General features: G+C 44.3%; 1 protein-coding gene across 2 annotated transcripts in view; it reads right to left on the minus strand.

Moving 5' to 3' along the window:
* The window catches only part of LOC129863674 (2-oxoglutarate dehydrogenase complex component E1-like), a 62,065-nt gene that overhangs the window by 21,743 nt on the left and 20,242 nt on the right, over positions 1–20,080 (minus strand). Inside the window, exons 3-4 of one of the 2 annotated variants that reach the window (XM_055935820.1) lie at positions 5,122–5,310; positions 4,477–4,579 (exon numbers count right to left, since the gene is read on the minus strand). In XM_055935820.1, the coding sequence (XP_055791795.1) occupies positions 4,477–4,579; positions 5,122–5,310 (292 nt within the window). Of the gene's footprint in view, positions 1–4,476; positions 4,580–4,875; positions 4,970–5,121; positions 5,311–20,080 lie in introns of both variants that reach the window. The other variant, XM_055935821.1, reaches the window with a different exon arrangement.

The raw sequence follows: 20,080 nt of genomic DNA on the forward strand, positions 1-20,080 counted from the left end.
CTCTGCCACTTGTTTTACTAGAGACTGGGGGGAATCCAGCCAAGCAGATGAAATCTAATCAAGTTAAAGAGTTGAGGCAGCCGGAGAGACATGTCTACACAGCCTTCTCACTGACCCTGAGGACACACATTTACATTTTAGTCCTTTAGCAGACGCTCTAATCCAAAGCGATTTAAAGGAGCAATTAGGGTTTAGTGCCTTACTCAAGGGCACATCGGCAGATTTTTCACCAAGCTGGCTTAGAGATTCGAACCATAAACCTTTCGACAATTGTCCCAACGCTATTAACCGTGATTACTTCAGGAAAAGAAACTTGGGACTACTTTACTTCTACAATAAACTGCACAAAGAGCTACCGAGAGATAAAAGAAGAGCTAAGAACTAGGGAACTATCCTACCATCACTCATCAGTGGGACTTGGGAACATCACCTGACACTACAGAGAAATCCTTACGTCCAGTTCGGAAACCAATACTGTGACCTGATCCCTAGGCCCTTGCTTCTCCATCTGAGAGCGTAGTCTTAAGGGCATAGACAACAAGTACGTAGAGACAGGGCCATGGTATGGGTTTGGAACCAGGGCGCAGCAGCAGCAGAGCTGTAGCAGAGCTTAAAAAGGTCGAGGATCCTGTATATTGTAGTCTAGGGGCTGTGTCCATACCTTCAGCAGTGAGATCATACAGGCGCTCTTTATACCCAGAGAGGTCTGGGGGACACAGAGAGACACACACATATGGGTTAGTGGAACGTACACACAAAGTGGTTGGTGACACGCACGCACGCACACAAACACACACACATATTCTGGTGCACACCGACAGATGTCTCTCAAACTCACACACAAACCCAGATATTTCCCTGTTGACATCAGCTAAAAGTGACAGCCAGTCAGTCAGCCAGTCAGACACACCACTGAACCTCGACAATACCAGTTTGAGACACACAGAACCAAAGGATAACCCTTTGAAGTACCCTTTTCGGTTCCAGGTAGAACCCTGTTGAGATTCATGTAGAACCCTTTACACAGAGGGTTCTACATAGAACCCAAAAGAGATCTACCTGGAACCAAAATGAGTTATCCTATGGACAGCCAAAGAACCCTTTTGGAACCCTTTTTTCTAAGAGTGCAGAAGAGAACTCTTTGACCCCAACACCAATTAGCAATAGGCCAACTGTAAATTCCATGTAATCACATTTTTTTAAACTATGAAACCCTTTCAGTACACACACACGCATACGCACTCACACATGCACACACACTCTGTGACCATTTTCTGTCAGAGATCATAACCTAGAGATTACCCAGGCAGGAGGAAGGGGTGATTAGATAACAGTATGCCTGGAAACTAGTGATGCACCGATATTACATTTTTGGTGATGATACTGATATCAGATATTTTCCTTGCCCAAAAAAACCCGATACCGGAACCGATAACCGATATTTAAAATTTTAGCGGCCTTTTAAGCATTCTAGTACAGTTAAATAGTTAACACACACACATGGACGCAGCGGTCTAATGCACTGCATCTAAGTGCAAGATGCGTCACTACAGTCCCTGGTTCGAATCCAGGCTTTATCACATCCTGCCGTGATTGGGAGTCCCATATGGTGGCGCACATTTGGCCCAGCGTCGTCCGGGTTTGGTCGGGGTAGGCCATCATTGTAAATAAGAATTTGTTCTTAACTGACTTGCCTAGTTAAATAAAGGTTACACACACACACACACACACACACACACACACACACACACACACACACACACAGACCAAATAGTTATTTTGTTGCCATCTACTTATGTCCCCATTACCAGTAAAACATAATCAAAACCTATTTCTTTCACTTGCTGTGCTGTTTCGTTGTTCATTTGTTCAATCGTTTCATTCTCAACCAGGATTTCTCATACTACGGAATGTCGTTTGGATGCTGTGCCAAACATGCTTGTTGACCAATCAGGACCTGAATATGACATAATAATTTAACGCGTTCATAATTTTTTTACGTAGTTATTACACATTGATTACACTATCACTCGTATTTCATATTTCACAACGATTCATCGATACGTATGCTATGATGCTGATAAAGTTGTCTCGCGCCTACAGTGCTGGTCATAAAAGAAAAGCTAGCTAGCTCATGGATGCAAACAATGTTCTTCCACAAAAACATAGCAAAACGACATAATCTGTTTCAGTAGCTATAGTTACCCAGCTAACTATATTGCTAGGTGTCATCATCTAAAATAACCCTAATTTATAAGACAGTTCTTATTTGATTAATGGTGGTCGGACCCATCTATGTAAAGCTAGCCACAATAAGGATTAGCCACAATAGTCATTAAATGAATACAAATAGTAGAATTATGCCATAATTTAATAGATCATGCTAAACGAGGTTGGAATGTTGTTATATAAGATCCACCCCCAATTTTTCTTTGTTAATTTCACAAAAATCTGTTATAATCACACTGGCTGTATTAGACTTTAGAATTGCATTGGGGGCATACTTATTTCACTGTACAGCCTTACCTGTGGATTGTGGATCAATGACATGGGGTATCAGTCTATTCAATGACACCCAGAGAACATCAAGAGCTAGCACCGTAGCTCTTATTGCGGGACTCTGAAACTGTGTATTGAGCAACATTTATTGTCAACCCATGTGTATTGAACACTATTCCTGAGGAAAAACAATACTGCGTAGATGTTTTAGAGTCTGAAAACTCTGAGGATGACGTTGGGAAAAAATATCTTTGGTATGGAGTAGACTGATACCCCATTTCATTGATCCCCGAATCCTTAGGTAAAGCTGTACAGTGCAATATGAATGTCAATACACACAATAGGCTGACTGGGGAGGTGATTTCACACAGTCGCAGTCCCGCGATAAGAACTACAACGCTAATATTTGCGTAAACTCTTCTGTGGGTGTCACCGAGTAGACTGATACCCACCCCATTTCATTGCTTCACCTTCCAACCTTGTTTAACATTATCTAGTCTAAATATGGCATGATTCCCCCAATTGTAACCTTCTGCATCACTTTCAAAGAGGTCCTTTTATTTTGAAGACAAACCGCAAATTCCACTGTTGTGCCTAATCCTTATTGTGGCTAGCTTCACAACACATACCCCGGTCCGGTCGAGCTTCACTAGCCAGATGAAGCCAGCTGGCTGCTTATAACGTTAGCTTTGGGCAACAGGGTTAAGTAGCTGGCTAGCTATTTATTTTAATGAACTGAAGTTCAATTTCAATAGGTGAACAACAAGTGGCAACCTAGCTAATAGTTACTCACAAGGAGTCCTAAATCATTGCTAAGAAAAATGAAAATGATTGCAGTTTCTACTGGTCATTGTTTTCAGGTTGGTTGTATTGGTACTAGCTAGGTACCAAGCTAAAGCTAGCTACCCCAAAAGTTGCAGTCGAACAAATAATGCTTTATTACCAACGCGGTATTGTAAACACATAGTTTGTGGCTGATGTTTGCAGACTTTTTTGTACAGCTTGACAGTGCTACTGATAGTAGTGGTGGCGCTTGGCTTGGACGTGCAAATTCAGAACACACACACCATTCTTTCATTTATTTCTTTAATTATTTGACGTGTCAAATTAAAAGCTTATTTGACGAGACAAATAGTGTTAATTGATGTGTATCTTTTTTGACACGCAAAGACCCAAACGGCGTTCCATATTATGTTGTGAAGCTAATAGCAGTGACGCTATTACTGTGTAACTCTGGTAGGGCAACGTGTACCGGTGCTCGACTGGTCGGCGAAAGCCAACATCACCCACGACAGAGAACGGTTGATTGTCAAGGGCAATGAATCCCATTATCTTGGCGTTAATGGATTTCGCCTTTGAGTTGTCTCGCTGAAATGTTCTTACTCTTTGAAATGACTGCTCGACTTGTTGACTGCTCGATCCACACAGCAGACATTGTGGGCTGGGTTAGGAATGCTGTGTCGCACGTGTAGCGCAAAATTTGACGTGGCGTCATTACGTCATGTACCTACGTTATATAGGTATGCACGTCAGCTTTGTCATCGGTTTTTCACATCGGCGTTATAATAGACATCGGGCCGATACCGATATTGTCAATTTTTGCTAATATTGGCTGATTCTGATATGTTCACCGATATATTGTGCATCACTACTGGAGACATAACTAAATCCCATGGTTGAACAGTGCGACAATCTGACTCTGTGCCCTAAATGTGAGTGCGAATGAATGAAACAAAATGGCGGCATGCAATATTTACCCATGGCATATGCAACACTAGCACAGCCAAATATATAGTTTACTGCTATAGTACACGCTAAAGAAATGACATAGTTGGGTGACAGGTGGGTTAAACCATGTGGAGGGTGAGGATAGGGGTGTGGGATAGGGTTAGATACAGTATGTGGCGACAGACTATATTTAAGGCCTAAAACCTGTCAGTCTCAATTAACCCTTAACCCTTCCCCTCCTCTCCTCACCCAGTTTGTCATTGGAGGTGATGATGTCAGAGGGGGGAGGGCCTGGGTCGATGGCAGCCATGATGCCCAGAGGGTCCAGCTGTGCCACGTGGTGACCCCGAATCTACAGGGGGGCAGGGGGCAAGTTCGAAAGGAGGGGACAAATTAAAATATTCAAAATAAACAAAACCGCAAAAGATAGCAGAGGGGAGGAAAGAAAAATCAAAAAGAGGTGGAAGATCAAATAAATCCAGAAAGCAAGAGGTAGGGAAAAAGAGAAAAAGAGAAAGAATAAACGAAGGGAGAACAGAGGAAGAAGAAAGTAAGACAATCAATCAGAAAGGTTAACAAATAAGTAGCTTAATCAGAGTCGGCACACACACGGCAGCGAGGCGAGGCAGGCGGGCACATGTTTCTCACCAACTTTCTTCAAGCCCACCATTACTGGGGCCTCATCAAAGTCTACAACACTGATGTCCAGAGGGTCCAGCTTGGCTATGTGGTGCCCCCGCACCTAGACGCATACAGGGCAATGACACTCAGTGTGTGTGTGTGTGTGTATATAATATAAGGTGCATAAGTGTGTGTGTGTGTGTTCAGAGGAACCTCCTAAACACAGGTATTACACTCAGTGTGTCAGTGTGTGTGTGTGTGTGTGTACAGTACCTGGTATGCTCGTACAAGTGACTGTACAGCCAGATGGTCCTCCACTAGCTTCTCCACGTTAGGTTGCAGCCCGACCATCGCCTGAGCGTTAGCCAATCCCAGAGCAGCACCACCCAGAGGAGGAGGGCTCTGATAGGCTGCGCCTGGTGGCGCCCCCGCGTTAGCATTCCGGAAGAAAATATCCCATGACTGCAGAGTGAGAGAGAGAGAGAGAGAGAGAGAGAGACAAAAGAACAGAAAGAGGGCTTGGTTAGAAAACCATCAATCCAGGTATGCCAGGTATTTACCAATAAATGACAAGGTAAAATGGTAATAACACTGTAAAAACCTATGAATTACTTTTGCTTCTTTGGGATTCATTTAAAACCTAGCACCACTACAAGACACCATTTGGTACCAATAGGTTACCAACTGCATTGCCTAATATTATCTATTGATCTTAGGTCGCCAAGCCACATGGAGCAACGTTAAAGAGCAACTGACCCTAAAAAAACAACTTCTCATTTAGAAAACAACCTAAACTCAGCAAAAATAGAAACGTCCTCTCACTGTCAACTGCGTTTATTTTCAGCAAACGTAACATGTGTAAATATTTGTATGAACATAACAAGATTCAACAACTGAGACATAAACTGAACAAGTTCCACAGACGTGTGACTAGCAGAAATGGAATAATGTGTCCCTGAACAAAGGGGGGGGGGGGGTAAAATCAAAAGTAACAGTCAGTGTCTGGTGTGGCCACCAGCTGCATTAAGTACTGCAATGCATCTCCTCCTCATGGACTGCACCAGATTTGCCAGTTCTTGCTGTGAGATGTTACCCCACTTTCCCACCAAGGCACTTGCAAGTTCCCGGACATTTCTGGGGGGAATGGCCCTAGCCCTCAACCTCCGATCCAACAGGTCCCAGACGTGCTCAATGGGATTGAGATCCAGGCTCTTCGCTGGCCATGGCAGAACACTAACATTCCTGTCTTGCAGGAAATAATGCACAGAACGAGCAGTATGGCTAGTCATGCTGGAGGGGCATGTCAGGATGAGCCTGCAGGAAGGGTAACACATGAGGGAGGAGGATGTCTTCCCTGTAATGCACAGCGTTGAGATTGCCTGCAATGACAACAAGCTCAGTCCGATGATGCTGTGACACACCGCCCCAGACCATGACGGACCCTCCACCTCCAAATCGATCCCGCTATAGAGTACAGGCCTCGGTGTAACGCTCATTCTGTCAATGATAAACGCGAATCTGATCATCACCCCTGGTGAGACAAAATCACGACTCGTCAGTGAAGAGCACTTTTTACCAGTCCTGTCTGGTCCAATGACGGTAGGTTTGTGCCCATAGGCGACGTTGTTGCCGGTGATTTCTGGTGAGGACCTGCCTTACAACAGGCCTACAAGCCCTCAGTCCAGTCTCTCTCAGCCTATTGCGGACAGTCTGAGCACTGATGGAGGGATTGTGCGTTCCTGGTGTAACTCGGGCAGTTGTTGTTGCCATCCTGTACCTGTCCCGCAGGTGTGATGTTCGGATGTACCGTTCCTGTGCAGGTGTTGTTACTGCGAGGACGATCAGCTGTCCGTCCTGTCTCCCTGTAGCGCTGTCTTAGGCGTCTCACAGTACGGACATTGCAATTTATTGCCCTGGCCACATCTGCAGTCCTCATGCCTCCTTGCAGCATGCCTAAGGCACATTCACGCAGACGAGCAGGAACCCTGCGCATCTTTCTTTTGGTGTTTTTCAGAGTCAGTAGAAAGGCCTCTTTAGTGTCCTAAGTTTTCATAACTGTGACCTTAATTGCCTACCGTCTGTAAGCTGTTAGTGTCTTAATGACCATTTCACAGGTGCATGTTCATGAATTGTTTATGGTTTATTGAACAAGCATGGGAAACAGTGTTTAAAACCTTTACAGTGAAGATCTGTGAAGTTATTTGGATTTTTACGAATTATCTTTGAAAGACAGGGTCCTAAAAAAAGGGACATTTCTTTTTTTGCTGAGTTTATATTCTACTGTCAAAATTGACTACAAAGTAGAAATAGGATAATTTTGGTCATAAAGTCAGTCTCGTCCAAAACAATGTTTTGGACTGCATCACAGTCACAAACAAACAAGAAAGTTGGGTTTGTTTCTATCTTGCCCACAGCTGGCAGCACACAAGAAATCATCAATTTGGAAATCATCTTTGGATATCCATATTGGGCCAGTTAGGGACCTTAGGTCAATTACACAATATACATGGGATACAATTTTAATAGCTCAGAATTTCAATGACTTAAACTTCAAACTATAAATTGTTGAAATGCATATGTAGAATAGTGAAAATTCACTTCCTCTGAGGAATACAGAGAATTAGTGTAGAGGTTCTATGCCCATAATATATGTACTATCTGACTCCATAATTATTTGAAGGCTATAAGCCCATAATTGTATCCAGTGGGTATAGCCAAAGTTGAGAGCCTTGCGTCACCCCTCGGAATATTATAAGACGCACGTGTCTAGGTTTACCGTTATGCAATTATTAAGAGGCTAAGGAACAAAGAGCTAATATCGTGCAATCATTGTCCTAGCATTAAATTATTGAGTTAACCCTCAGCTCAGAGATGCACAGTTAGAAGACTACGGTTTGTATCCATTTAAAAATAATCCGATGTATTACAGTTACGCAATAAGAATACAGTTACCAAATGGTACATAGCAGAAATCTTCACAATGAAAATAAAAGTCTTTAACCGCATAGACAATTCACCACTATGACATACAAGCGTATATCAGGAGGTCGGTTTACCAATGACTCCATGATCAACGTTTAAACCCAGCTTTAATTCTTTCCAAGAGCGCCAAATCCCAGTATCTCCCATAATCTAATTCACATCCCTTTGCATGGCTCAAAACATTAAAACAAAGGCATGAAAACAACACCGACATTCTTGGATATACCTATTTTCTAAATTATAGCTCCACTTTGAACTATGCGCCGTCCAACGACCAGAACAACAGTTTCTCTGTAACAATAAATCCACATCACTTACAGTACAATGAAATATATACAAATTCATAGGTCTTTATGACCTCCTGAAACAATCCAAACATGACACTCTAATTCACACAGCAACATTAATTTAGTCAATTCAAGTTTCATAAGTCTTCACCTCTCCTGGCTACAGTGACCCTAGGACTTCTGTGGGAATGTCTCTTCATTGAGATTGCCACAGATGGTCTGTCATTCTACCAATGCCATAAATTGTGATTGTCATCGTGCTGGGCTTTGGCGCCAGCAAGCCGCTCGATGCATCTTCATCACTGGCCTTCATCATTGTTCACATTTGTTCACTGTCTTTATTTTTCCACTACACATATACAAATATTGAAAGCATTTAAAATATTTACAAAATATTGTCTAATTTCCCTAACTAGCCCCAGAGATAGGCTATCGAAAGTCAAACCAACTTTGCCACGGTCGCACACCAGCTAGCTGAAGCTAATTGGCTAAATCATTTAGCTAACTCTGCCACCTGCGAGCACACACGAGACACCCACATCAAACCACACCCCAAAACCAACTAACGTTTGCATTCAGTCATGGCTGCTAGCATTTCTTAATGAACCAAATCTAAAATGAGGCCAAATGAGGAAGTGCAGTCACCCTTTAAACTAATTTAGCACAAGGGGAGAAAACAAACAATATTAATTTAGTGCATTTCTCTTTTGGATGTGACCCGTGCCATATCAGTCACAATGAGTGCTTTTGAATAGGCTTTGTAATATCTGCAGGTTTTAGTCTGATCAAAACGCTGTCATTGAGCCAAAAACTACTCTACAATATACAAATCTTGATGTACAATTACATGCAGTTACACGTTCATTCAATACTGTCACACCAGCCTTCGTTTTGGCTCCCCCTCCTGTCCAGCTCAGACGTTCGGCATCGCCTGCTTTCTAGCTGCTGCCGAACGCCCTTCACTCATCAACCCCGGACTTGTCTCGTCATCATTACACACCCCTGGTTCCAATCTCCCCTCTATCACTGTATATATACTCCCTCTGTCATTTGTCTTTCTCGGTGATGCCGAAAACAAAAGGACGTGGCGTGTTGGTGTAAATGGAGTCCTTAGAGAAAGAAAGAACAAGATGATTGTCAGGAGTAGTGCAGTATTATCATAAGGAGACATATCCTTGGAAAAAGAGAGGGAGGAGGTCTAAGAGAGAGAGGGAAGAATAGGGTGAGCTTGAGTCGGATAAAAATTGTGGAAAAAAGGGAGATGGTTTGTTAAAGAAGAAATGGTAGAAAGTGTAAGCAGAGGGAGCTGAAGACAGGAGGAAAAATGGAAGTGAATCGGAGGTGGTAGGTGTGGTGAAGTTATCGGAGACCGAGGTATGCACCGAGGGTCAGGAAAAAGATGAGTCTGTGACAGTAAGATTGAAGTGTATGGAAAAAGTGGATTCTTGCCATTTGGCTGATCCATTTGTGGTTTCAAGGTGGGTGAAAAAAAAAAAGAGTTGAGTAAAGTGGAATCGATGAGGGTAACCAGAAGTGGTCTAGTAATAATTGTTTGTGTTTCTGTTGGTCAGAGGGAGAAGGCGCTCGGAATAAAACAAATGGGGGAAAGAAAAGTGAATTGTTTCGCTCTCAAGAAAAGGGCACCAATGAAAGGAATGATAACTGGAATAGCAGTAAATATAAAAGTTGACCAGCTGAGGGAAAAGATTCCCGGTGTATGTGATGCTTGTCGTTTGATGCGACGGAGACAGGGTGGCGAGAGTGGAGAAACAGAAGAGTCATTGTCTGTTCTTTTGAGTTTTGAAGTTGAGTCCTTACCCGACAAAGTGAAGTTAGGATATATAAGTTATCCTGTATGAGAGTATGTGCCGAATACATTACGATGTTACAGGTGTCAAGCTTATGGGCATGTTGCAGCAGTGTGTAGGAGGGAGGGTCCAACGTGTGAGAAGTGTGCAGAAGGGCATGAGACAAAGGAATGTGTAGTATTGGTGAAAGTAGTGGAATGTGTTAATTGTAGGGGCGCCCATGGAGCTGGGGATCAGACATGTCTCGTGCGAGAAAGGCAGGTTGAGGTTTCCAGGGTTAAAGTAGTGCAGAATTTGTCATATACTGAGGCAGTGAAGAAAGTAGAAGAAGATTGGTTAAGGAGGAGGAGTTGTGAGAGTAGTAGAGATATACCAGTATAGAGGGATAGGCCAAAAAGTGATATAAGTTTCAGTAAGATTGGATTTTTAGAATTTATAGTAATGGTTATCCACTGTACTGCAGGGATGAAACGGAAGTCGCAAAAAATTGAGGTAGTGGTGGCATCTGCAGAATGGTATTTTGCTGTGCGAGACTTGACATCAGAAGAGTTACAGGGTGTGTTAAGTGGTGATGTCCCATCCTTTCAGGATGATGACATGAGGTAGGAATAAATACATTTAATTAGTGAAGTAGGGTGGTGTTAATTTTATATAATTTTGAAATTAGTGAGTGTAGTGTTAGACGGTAGGGTATTTATTTATTACATTTGTATTTTTCAAGCAAAGTATAAGGGACTTGTATTCCAGTGTAGTAGGTGGTGGTAATGCAACAAATTGGATGCCAACCGCCGTTAAACCTCATAGAAGTAGAAGAAGTCTTTGTCTGTCATTGTAAATGTTTCTTGTTTTCCTACTATTTCCTGAGTAGTTTATTATTTTGTACTTTGGGTTTCGTCCTGCTTTAAGATATATATAATGCTTTAATAAATGCAGAAGTTCTAAACCTGCAACTGCCTCCTGCCTACTCCTCTCTACACTTGTGACAGAATGACCGACCCAAGAGAAAAGGAAGCAGCAGGACATCCCAACCTCTCCGCTATAGGAGACCACGACTCGTGCCAGGAGCACCTCGGGACTGCCATGGACGTGGTGCTCCGGACCATACGCCAGCTGCAGGCTACACCACCACCTTCCCAGCTCCCCACGGTTGTTCCAGTCACAATCTACATCACCAGGTCTGATCAGCAATGTCCACCTGCCCCTCCCAGAGCGGTTTGACGGCACCCCAGCTCACTGTAGGGGGTTTCTCCTGCAGTGTGACCTCCACCTTGCTCGTCATGCCAGGATGGCCTCCGAGAGGGACAAAGAGTGTGTGCACGCCATCTGGGAGAGGGGCGGTTCAGAAGTGCAGTTTTCGACCACCCTACAGAGGACCGAGAGGGAGGTGAGCGTCTCCTCAGTCTACAGTGTACTGGGGTCCAGTACAACGTCTGAGTACGCTCTGGATGGTGGCTGCGTCCACTGGCTGGAACGACCAGGCCCTGTTGACGGTTTTCCACTGCAGGCTACAGGCAGACATCCAGACCGAGCTGGCCTGTCGCGATGAGGACCTCACGCTGGACTAGCTCATCGTCATGGCCATCCGCCTGGATAATCTCCTGCGTGCCTGTCGACGCCCATCCCGGGTGTTCGGGTCTCTCTCCGGAACCTCCAGCAAGACTGACCCCATGGAGGTAGGCATGACGCACCTTCCCCCAGAGGAACGTCAATGTCGCCATCAACAGGGTCTCTGCTCCTACTGCAGGGAGTCAGACCACCCCTGGAACACCTGTCCCAGAAGGAGAACCAGGTGAGGAAGCGATAGGCCGAGGAGTGCTCCTGCTTCTTCCCAGGTAGGCCTTCGATGTGCCTTGCTCCTCTCTGTCCACCCAGCCCGTCCTCCTTCCTGTCACCTTCCCGGACTATCCTGGTCCCCCACTGAGTCCTGCCCTAATGGACTCAGGTACTGCAGGTAATTTCCTAGACCGGTTAGTGGCCTTATCACTTCGCATTCCTCTAGTCCCTTTACAACCCCCACTCCCAGTTATTGTGGAACTGGGATTCCTGGGAGTGGATTCTGATGAAGATCATCAAAGGTAAGTGAATATTTATAATGCTATTTCTGACTTTTATGACACCTCTCCTTCTTTGGAAAATGTCTGTATGTTTTTCTGTGACTTTGCGCTTACCAAACATAAATCGCAAGGTGTGCTTTCGCCGTAAAGCGTTTTTGAAATCTGACACAGCGGTTGCATTAAGGAGAAGTTTATCTATATTCCCATGAATAACACATTGATAACATCTTTTATCAATGTTTATTATGAGGATTTCTGTAATTTGATGTGGCTCTCTGCACTTTCTGTCACGTTCCTGACCTTATTTCCTTTGTTTAGTTGGTCATGACGTGAGCTGGGTGGGTGTAGTCTATGTAATGTGTCTCATTGGTTTAGGTGTGTCTCATTTGCCTGATATGGTTCTCAATCAGAGGCAGGTGTTTTACGTTGTCTCTGATTGGGAACTATATTTAGGTAGGCTGTGTTCACTGTTTGTTTGTAGGTGATTGTTCCTGTTCGTGCGTTCATGTTTTATATGTTCTCAAGTTCAGGACTGTAGCGTCGTTGGTTTCATTCTGTTTATTGTTTTTGTTCGTGTTGAAAAGCATTCAAATAAATATGGATACATACCACGCTGCGTTTTGGTCCGATCCTTGCTCCTCCTCAGACGAGGAGGATTACGACGTTCGTTACACTTTCCCCGGATGTTTGTTTGAGACAATGCATTTCTGACCATAACACACCAATTTCAATTGAGGTTTTTGGACATAAAGATTAACTTTATTGAACAAAACACACATTTATTGTGTAACATGAAGTCCTGTGAGTGCCATCTGATGAAGATCAAAGGTTAGTGATTAATTTAATCGCTATATCTGACTTTTGTGAGGGCTCTCCTTGGCTGGAAAATGGCTTTATGGTGCTGACCTAACATAATCGTTTGGTGTGCTTTCGCCGTAAAGCCTATTTGAAATCAGACACTGTGGCTGGATTTACAAGAAGTTTATCTTTAAAATGGTGTAAAATACTTGTATGTTTGAGGAATTTTAATTATGGGATTTCTGTTGGTTTGAATTTGGCGCCCTGCAATTTCACTGGCTGTTGTCGAGGTGGGACGCTACCGTCCCACATATCTCAGAGAGGTTAACGAGGTGTTTAGAGACATGTTGGGTCGCTGTATAGTGGTGTACATAGACAACATCTTGGTTTACTCCACTACACACGAGCAACATGTCTCTCATGTAAGGTCTGTTTTGGATAGGCTGATAGGGCATCACCTGTACACCAAGGCGGAGAAGTGCCTATTCTTCCAGCAGGCGGTCTCCTACCTGGGTTATCAGATATCCACCGCGGGAGCGGAGATGGAAGAGCAGAGGATCAGTGCAGTACGGTCGTGGCCTGTTCCATCCAACATAAAGGCGGTGCAGAGCTTCCTAGGTTTTGCCAACTATTCCAGGCGCTTCATTAGGGGTATCAGCACAGTGGTGACCCCTCTCACCTCTGTCTTGAAGGGCGGTCCTAGACAGCTGTGCTGGACTGAGGAGGCCAACGAAGCCTTCTGTGTGCTCAAGGAACGTTTTACAAACTCACCTGTTCTGGCTCATCCTGACCCATCTCTTCCCTTCATCGTGGAGGTGGACACCTCAGAAGTTGGAGTAGGGGCTATTCTCTTCCAACGCACTGGATCGCTGCCTAAACTCCATCCATGCGCCTTCTACTCACGGAAGCTGTCTCCCACGGAGGGGAATTACGACCTGGGGGATCATGAGTTGCTGGCCGTCAAGAAGGCGCTGGAAAACATGGCGACAACTGGCTGGAGGGTGCTCTACACCCATTCCTTGTTTGGACGTATCACCGGAACCTAGTGTATATTCGAGCAGCGAAGAGGCTGAACCCGTGTCAGGCCAGGTGGGGCCTATTCTTCTCCAGGATTGACTTTACCCTCTCCTACCGGTCGGGATCTAAGAACGTCAAGGCCGATGCGTTGTCCCGAGTGCATGACACAGAGGATTAGAGGGAGAAAGTGACACCCATTCATCCCCTGTCCCGCATTGTAGGTCCTGTCGTGGAGCCCTCACCTGCCCACTGTCCCGAGGGGCATATCTACGTGCCCTCTGATGTGCAGGACATCTCCTCGCCTGGGCACATGCAGCACCTGTGTCGGGGCACCCGGGTATAGCCCGTACTATCGACTGTCTCTCCACCAAGTACTGGTGGCCCACCTTAGCCCAGGACATCCGGGTTTACGTCTCTTCCTGACCCACCTGCACACAGAGAAAGACACCGAGACACCTTCCCTATGGCAAACTCCACCCGCTGTCGGTTCCACAACGATCCTGGTGTCATCTCTCCGTGGACTTTGTCACAGATCTTCCCCCCTCGGAGGGGCACATCACCATCCTGGTCATCGTGGACCGGTTTCCCAAAGCCTGTCGTTTGATTCCTATGCCTGGTCTCCCTACAGCCATGCAGACTGCGGTGTCTTCCGGCACTGCGGGATCCCAGAGAACATCGTGTCTGACCGTGATCCTCAATTCACCTCCCGTGTCTGTACGGCCTTTATGGAATGACTGGGTGTCATGGTCAGGCTCACCTCCTGGTATTGTCCTCAATCAAATGGGCAGGTGGAAAGGATAAATCAGGAACTACTAACTACCTTCGTAGTTACTGTCAGGACCGGCCGGGGGAGTGGGCTGCGTTTCTGCCTTGGGAAGAATATGCACAAAACTCCCTCTGTCACTCCTCCACTAACCTCACACCCTTTCAATGTGTTCTAGGCTATCAGCCGGGCCTGGCACCGGAGTCAGATCGAGGCTCATGCGGTGGACGATTGGTTCCGGCGCGCCGAGGAGGTATGGAACACAGCGCACACCCTTCTCCATTGCGTCGTCCTCCAGGAGACGGTGCAGGCTGATCGTCTCCGCAGTGTGGCCCCGGTGACAGGGTCTGGCATTCTACGAAGGATGTTCCCCTCCGCCTGCCCTGCCGGAAGCTGAGCCCGCGGTTTCTGGAGACGTTCAATAACCTGAGGAGAGTCAATGAGGTGACGTACAGATTTCAGCTCACCGTCAATTACCGCATCCCACCCTCATTTCATGTATCTATCCTCAGGCCGGTGGCAGCTGGTCCCTTGGGTAGCGCTGGACCTCACGATGCACCTCCCCTCCCTTGGACGTCGAGGGGGCCCCGGAGTTCTCCGTCCGCAGTCTGTTGGACGGCGTCATGGAGGTCTCTCCAGTACCTGGTCGACTGGGAGGAGTACGGTCCCGAAGAGCGGTGCTGGGTTCCGCCGCGTGACGTCCTGGACCATTCTCTCATTCAGGCCTTCCACAGGCGTCGTCCCGACCGACTCGCACCGCGTCTCCGGGGTCGTCCCCAAGCTGCTAGCTGCTGCCGAACCTGCTGCTGGCAAACGCCCTTCACTCATCAACCCCGGACTTGTCTCATCATCATTACACACCTGGTTCCAATCCCCACTCTATCACTGTATATATATACGTATATATATATACATACATACATACATACATACATACATACATACATACATACATACATATATATATACACACTCGCTCTGCCATTTGTTTTTGTCGGTCATTGTAAATGCTGCTTGTTTTCCTGAGAGGAATCTCTCCTACTATTTCCTAAGTACTTTATTATTTTGCACTTTGGAATTTGTCCCGCTTTTAGATATATAGTGCTTTAATAAGTTTAGTAGTTCTAAACCTGTGACTACCTCCTGCCTACTCCTCTCTACACTTGTGACAAATACCTTGCAATAACATGAACAATAACATTGAGTGAACAGTAGTTTCTAGAGCTTGGTTTTTAGGTCAGTAAGCCATGTTAACCTCTCTAGGGTATGTGGGACGGTAGCATCCCACCTCGTCAACAGCCAGTGAAACTGCAGGGCACCAAATTCAAATTCATTTAAATTCCTCAAACATACAAGTATTTTACACCATTTTAAAGATACACTTGTTATAAATCCAGCCAAAGTGTCCGATTTCAAAAAGGTTTTACGACGAAAGCCCACCAAACGATTATGTTAGGTATGAGCCAAGTCACAGAAAAAGACAGCCATTTTTCCAGCCAAAGGGAGGAGTAACAAAAAGCAGAGATAAAATTAATCACTGACCTTTGATGATCTTCATCAGATGACACTCATAGGACTTCATGTTACACAATACATGTATGTTTTGTTCGGTAAAGTTCATATTTATATTCAAAAAATCTGAGTTTAGGCGGGACGCTACTGTCTCACTTCATCTAACTTTCATTAAATCACACATGAAAGATACCAAATTAAAGCTACACTGGTTGTGAATCCAGCCAACATGTCAGAATTCAAATATGCTTTTCGGCGAAAGCCAACAATGCTATTGTCTGAGGATAGCACAATAGTAAACAAAGACAGAGAAGCATATTTCAACCCTGCAGGCGCGACACAAAACGCAGAAATAAAAATATAATTCATGCCTTACCTTTGACGAGCTTCTGTTGTTGGCACTCCAATATGTCCCATAAACATCACAAATTGTCCTTTTGTTCGATTAATTCCGTCGATATATATCCAAAATGTCCATTTATTTGGCGCGTTTGATCCAGAAAAACACCGGTTCCAACTTGCTCAAACGTGACTTCAAAATATCTCAAAGTTTACCTGTAAACTTTGCCAAAAAATGTCAAACTACTTTTGTAATACAACTTTAGGTATTTTTTAACGTTAATAAATCGATAAAATTGAAGATGGGATGATCTGTGTTCAATACAGGATTAAAACCAACTATAGCTAGCTTTCTGGTCACACGCTTCTATCTAACAGGACACTTCATGTGACTCTCGTTCAAGATGGCCGTACTTCTTCATTACACAAAGGAATAACCTCAACCAATTTCTCAAGACTGTTGACATCTAGTGGAAGCGGTAGGAACTGCAAGCAGGTCCCTTACAAATCTGGTTTCCCAATGAAACCTAATTGAAAAGAGAGTGACCTCATAAAAATATCTGAATGGTTTGTCCTCGGGGTTTCGCCTGCTAAATAAGTTCTGTTATACTCACAGACATGATTCAAACAGTTTTAGAAACTTCAGAGTGGTTTCTATCCAAATATACTAATAATATGCATATCGTATCTTCTGGGGATGAGTAGCTGGCAGTTTAATTTGGGCATGCTTTTCAGCCAAAATTCTGAATGCTGCCCCCTACCCTAGAGAAGTTAAGCATTGGTTGAACAGAGCAGGTGTCTGAGAATGCTTCAAAAGTGGGCCAGCCAGTATTCTTTAGCTGGCTAAATACTGGGATGCAGTAACACACACCATTTCATAATCAGAGTTCTGGGATATATAAACTAGAACAATTTGTTAGAACAGCTGTATCACACACACAGTCAAACAAATAGGATGTATGCAGGCACGTACGCACACACAGAAGCAAATTCTGAAAAATAATGGCAAATACAATTTGATTGGAATTGATTTGACATGCATGTACAACCACACACGCACATATACACAAATACATGTAAAAACCCACACAGACAGACAGACAGACACACACAGCTATTCAATGATGACGACACACAGGCATTGAGTTGGTTCACTGGTGAAGCTTCCAGGCTCTGACTTGGCATATTGAGTAAGACTGGGTCAACCGTGTGGTCAACGACACACAGACGGACAGACAGACACACACAGAAACACACACAGCTATTCAATGATGACGACACACAGGCATTGAGTTGGTTCACTGGTGAAGAACCCAGGCTCTGACTTGGCATATTGAGTAAGACTGGGTCAACCATGTGGTCAACGACACACACACACACACACACACACACACAGGTGTGTAACTGTTTCTAACCTGGGAGAAGTCTAATGAGCTTACGGGCTTTAGAGATTAGGCAGTTGTCACTGGAATACCACAGAGAAACCACAACGACTGCTAAACTTCAATGCAAATGTATGTATGTGTGTGTGTGTGTGGGAGGGGGTGGCGTGTGTGTGCATGCATGCGTATGCACATCTGCGTATGCCCCTATAGACCACACAATATTACAACTCTCAGCATACACACACACACACACACAGACCATCAGCCTCTAAATCAAATGTGATTGGCTGCGTACACATTTTTGCAGATGTTATCACGGGTGTAGCGTAGTGCTTATGTTCCTAGCTCCAACAGTGCAGTAATACCTAACAATACACGCAAATCCCAAAAAGAAGTCCATTGTCTTTTGACAGCTACGTCATTCTAACAACACGCTGCCATGAACTAATGTTCCTAATCAGAAACCTTCTCTTCTAACATCTCACTGGCCTCCTGACACTGAGAATAAATAACAACCTCACAAAAAACATGGAACAAATCTGTTCTGGAATGACATCCTATTAATAAACTAGGCAAGTCAGTTAAGAACAAATTCTTATTTACAATGACGGTCTACCCCGGCCAAACCCTAACCCGGACGATACTGGGCCAATTGTGCGCCCCCCTATGGGACTCCCAATCACGGCCGGTTGTGATACAGCCTGGAATCAAACCAGGGTCTGAATAGTGACGCCTCTAGCCCTGAGATGCAGTACCTTAGACTGCTGTGCCACTCTGGATTTGTTAAGTCAACTTGTCTATAATTAGATACTATACATGCAGCTTCTCATCTGTCATTACTTGTTGCCCTAGTAGACTAAATAAACCCTTGCTCACCAGAAAATGTCACACATCGATAGAATGCTTCAATCCATTTGACATTGGTCAAGTTCTCTTTCATCTACTTCTCTCGAGCAGCAAAGACATTTAGGGACAGGTGAGAAAATGCAATAACAAAAAAGAAACAGGAAAGATTTTCCATGCAAATTTTCAGTTTGTATGCTGATGATGTTTTGATATTCAAACTCATTTTATGATGAATGTCACCAATGAGCAGACCATGTATAGCAGGTGTTACTCTTATGGCCTCCATAGCGAGCGCAAATAGGGCGAGGGGACAAAGAACATCCCTGTCTGGTACCTCTGTGTGTGGAGTAGCTTTTTGACCTTAGCCTATAAGTAAGGACAGTAGACTGAGGATTTTATAAAGTTGTCACCTAGACCAAATTTAGTTAGAGCAAAGCATAGGTAGGACCACTCCACACGGTCAAATGCTTTTTCAGCATCTTGGGAGAGAAGACCATCCACAGCACTTCGTTGGTAGGCTTGAATAACATTAAGAAGCCGCCTGACATTATTACATGAGTTACGGTCCTTAATGAAGCCAGTTTGGTCCCATTTCACAATTAGTGGCAATAAGTCCTCTAGTCATGTGGGTAGGATTTTAAAAAGCAATTTTCTATCCACGTTCAGAAGAGCAATCGGTTTGTATGAGGAACAAAACTCTGGGCATTTTCCCTTTTTGAGAATAAGTGATATGTTAGCTTCCCTCAGCGTTTGAGGGATGCAGTCATTTGAAAATGAGTGGCTAAACATATCAAGCAATGGCTCAAGGATCAGGCCGTGGAATTCTTATAGAACTCACTACAAAACCTGTCTGGTTCTGGGACCCTACCATTTTGCCGTTTCTCAATTGCAAACATTATCTCTTCCTTGGTAATAGGGGCATTAAGGAGAGACCTCTGTTCTTTGGAAATAGTTGGGAGCTCAATCTTAGAAAATAGGTCCGCCATTAGTTTGGGTCCATCATTTGTCACTTCTGAGGCATAAATATTTGCATAAAATGTCTTAAATTGCTCATTTATCCATTTATTTTCATATAAATGGTTACCATCAGAATCAGTAATAGTAGCAATTGACTGGGAGTCTGCTCTCTTTTTAGCTAGGTACACCAAATACACCAAATTGAGGTAGTGGTGGCATCTGCAGAATGGTATTTTGCTGTGCGAGACTTGACATCAGAAGAGTTACAGGGTGTGTTAAGTGGTGATGTCCCATCCTTTCAGGATGATGACATGAGGTAGGAATAAATACATTTAATTAGTGAAGTAGGGTGGTGTTAATTTTATATAATTTTGAAATTAGTGAGTGTAGTGTTAGACGGTAGGGTATTTATTTATTACATTTGTATTTTTCAAGCAAAGTATAAGGGACTTGTATTCCAGTGTAGTAGGTGGTGGTAATGCAA

Source organism: Salvelinus fontinalis, chromosome 10, assembly GCF_029448725.1.
Source record: "Salvelinus fontinalis isolate EN_2023a chromosome 10, ASM2944872v1, whole genome shotgun sequence".
NCBI lineage: Eukaryota > Metazoa > Chordata > Actinopteri > Salmoniformes > Salmonidae > Salvelinus > Salvelinus fontinalis.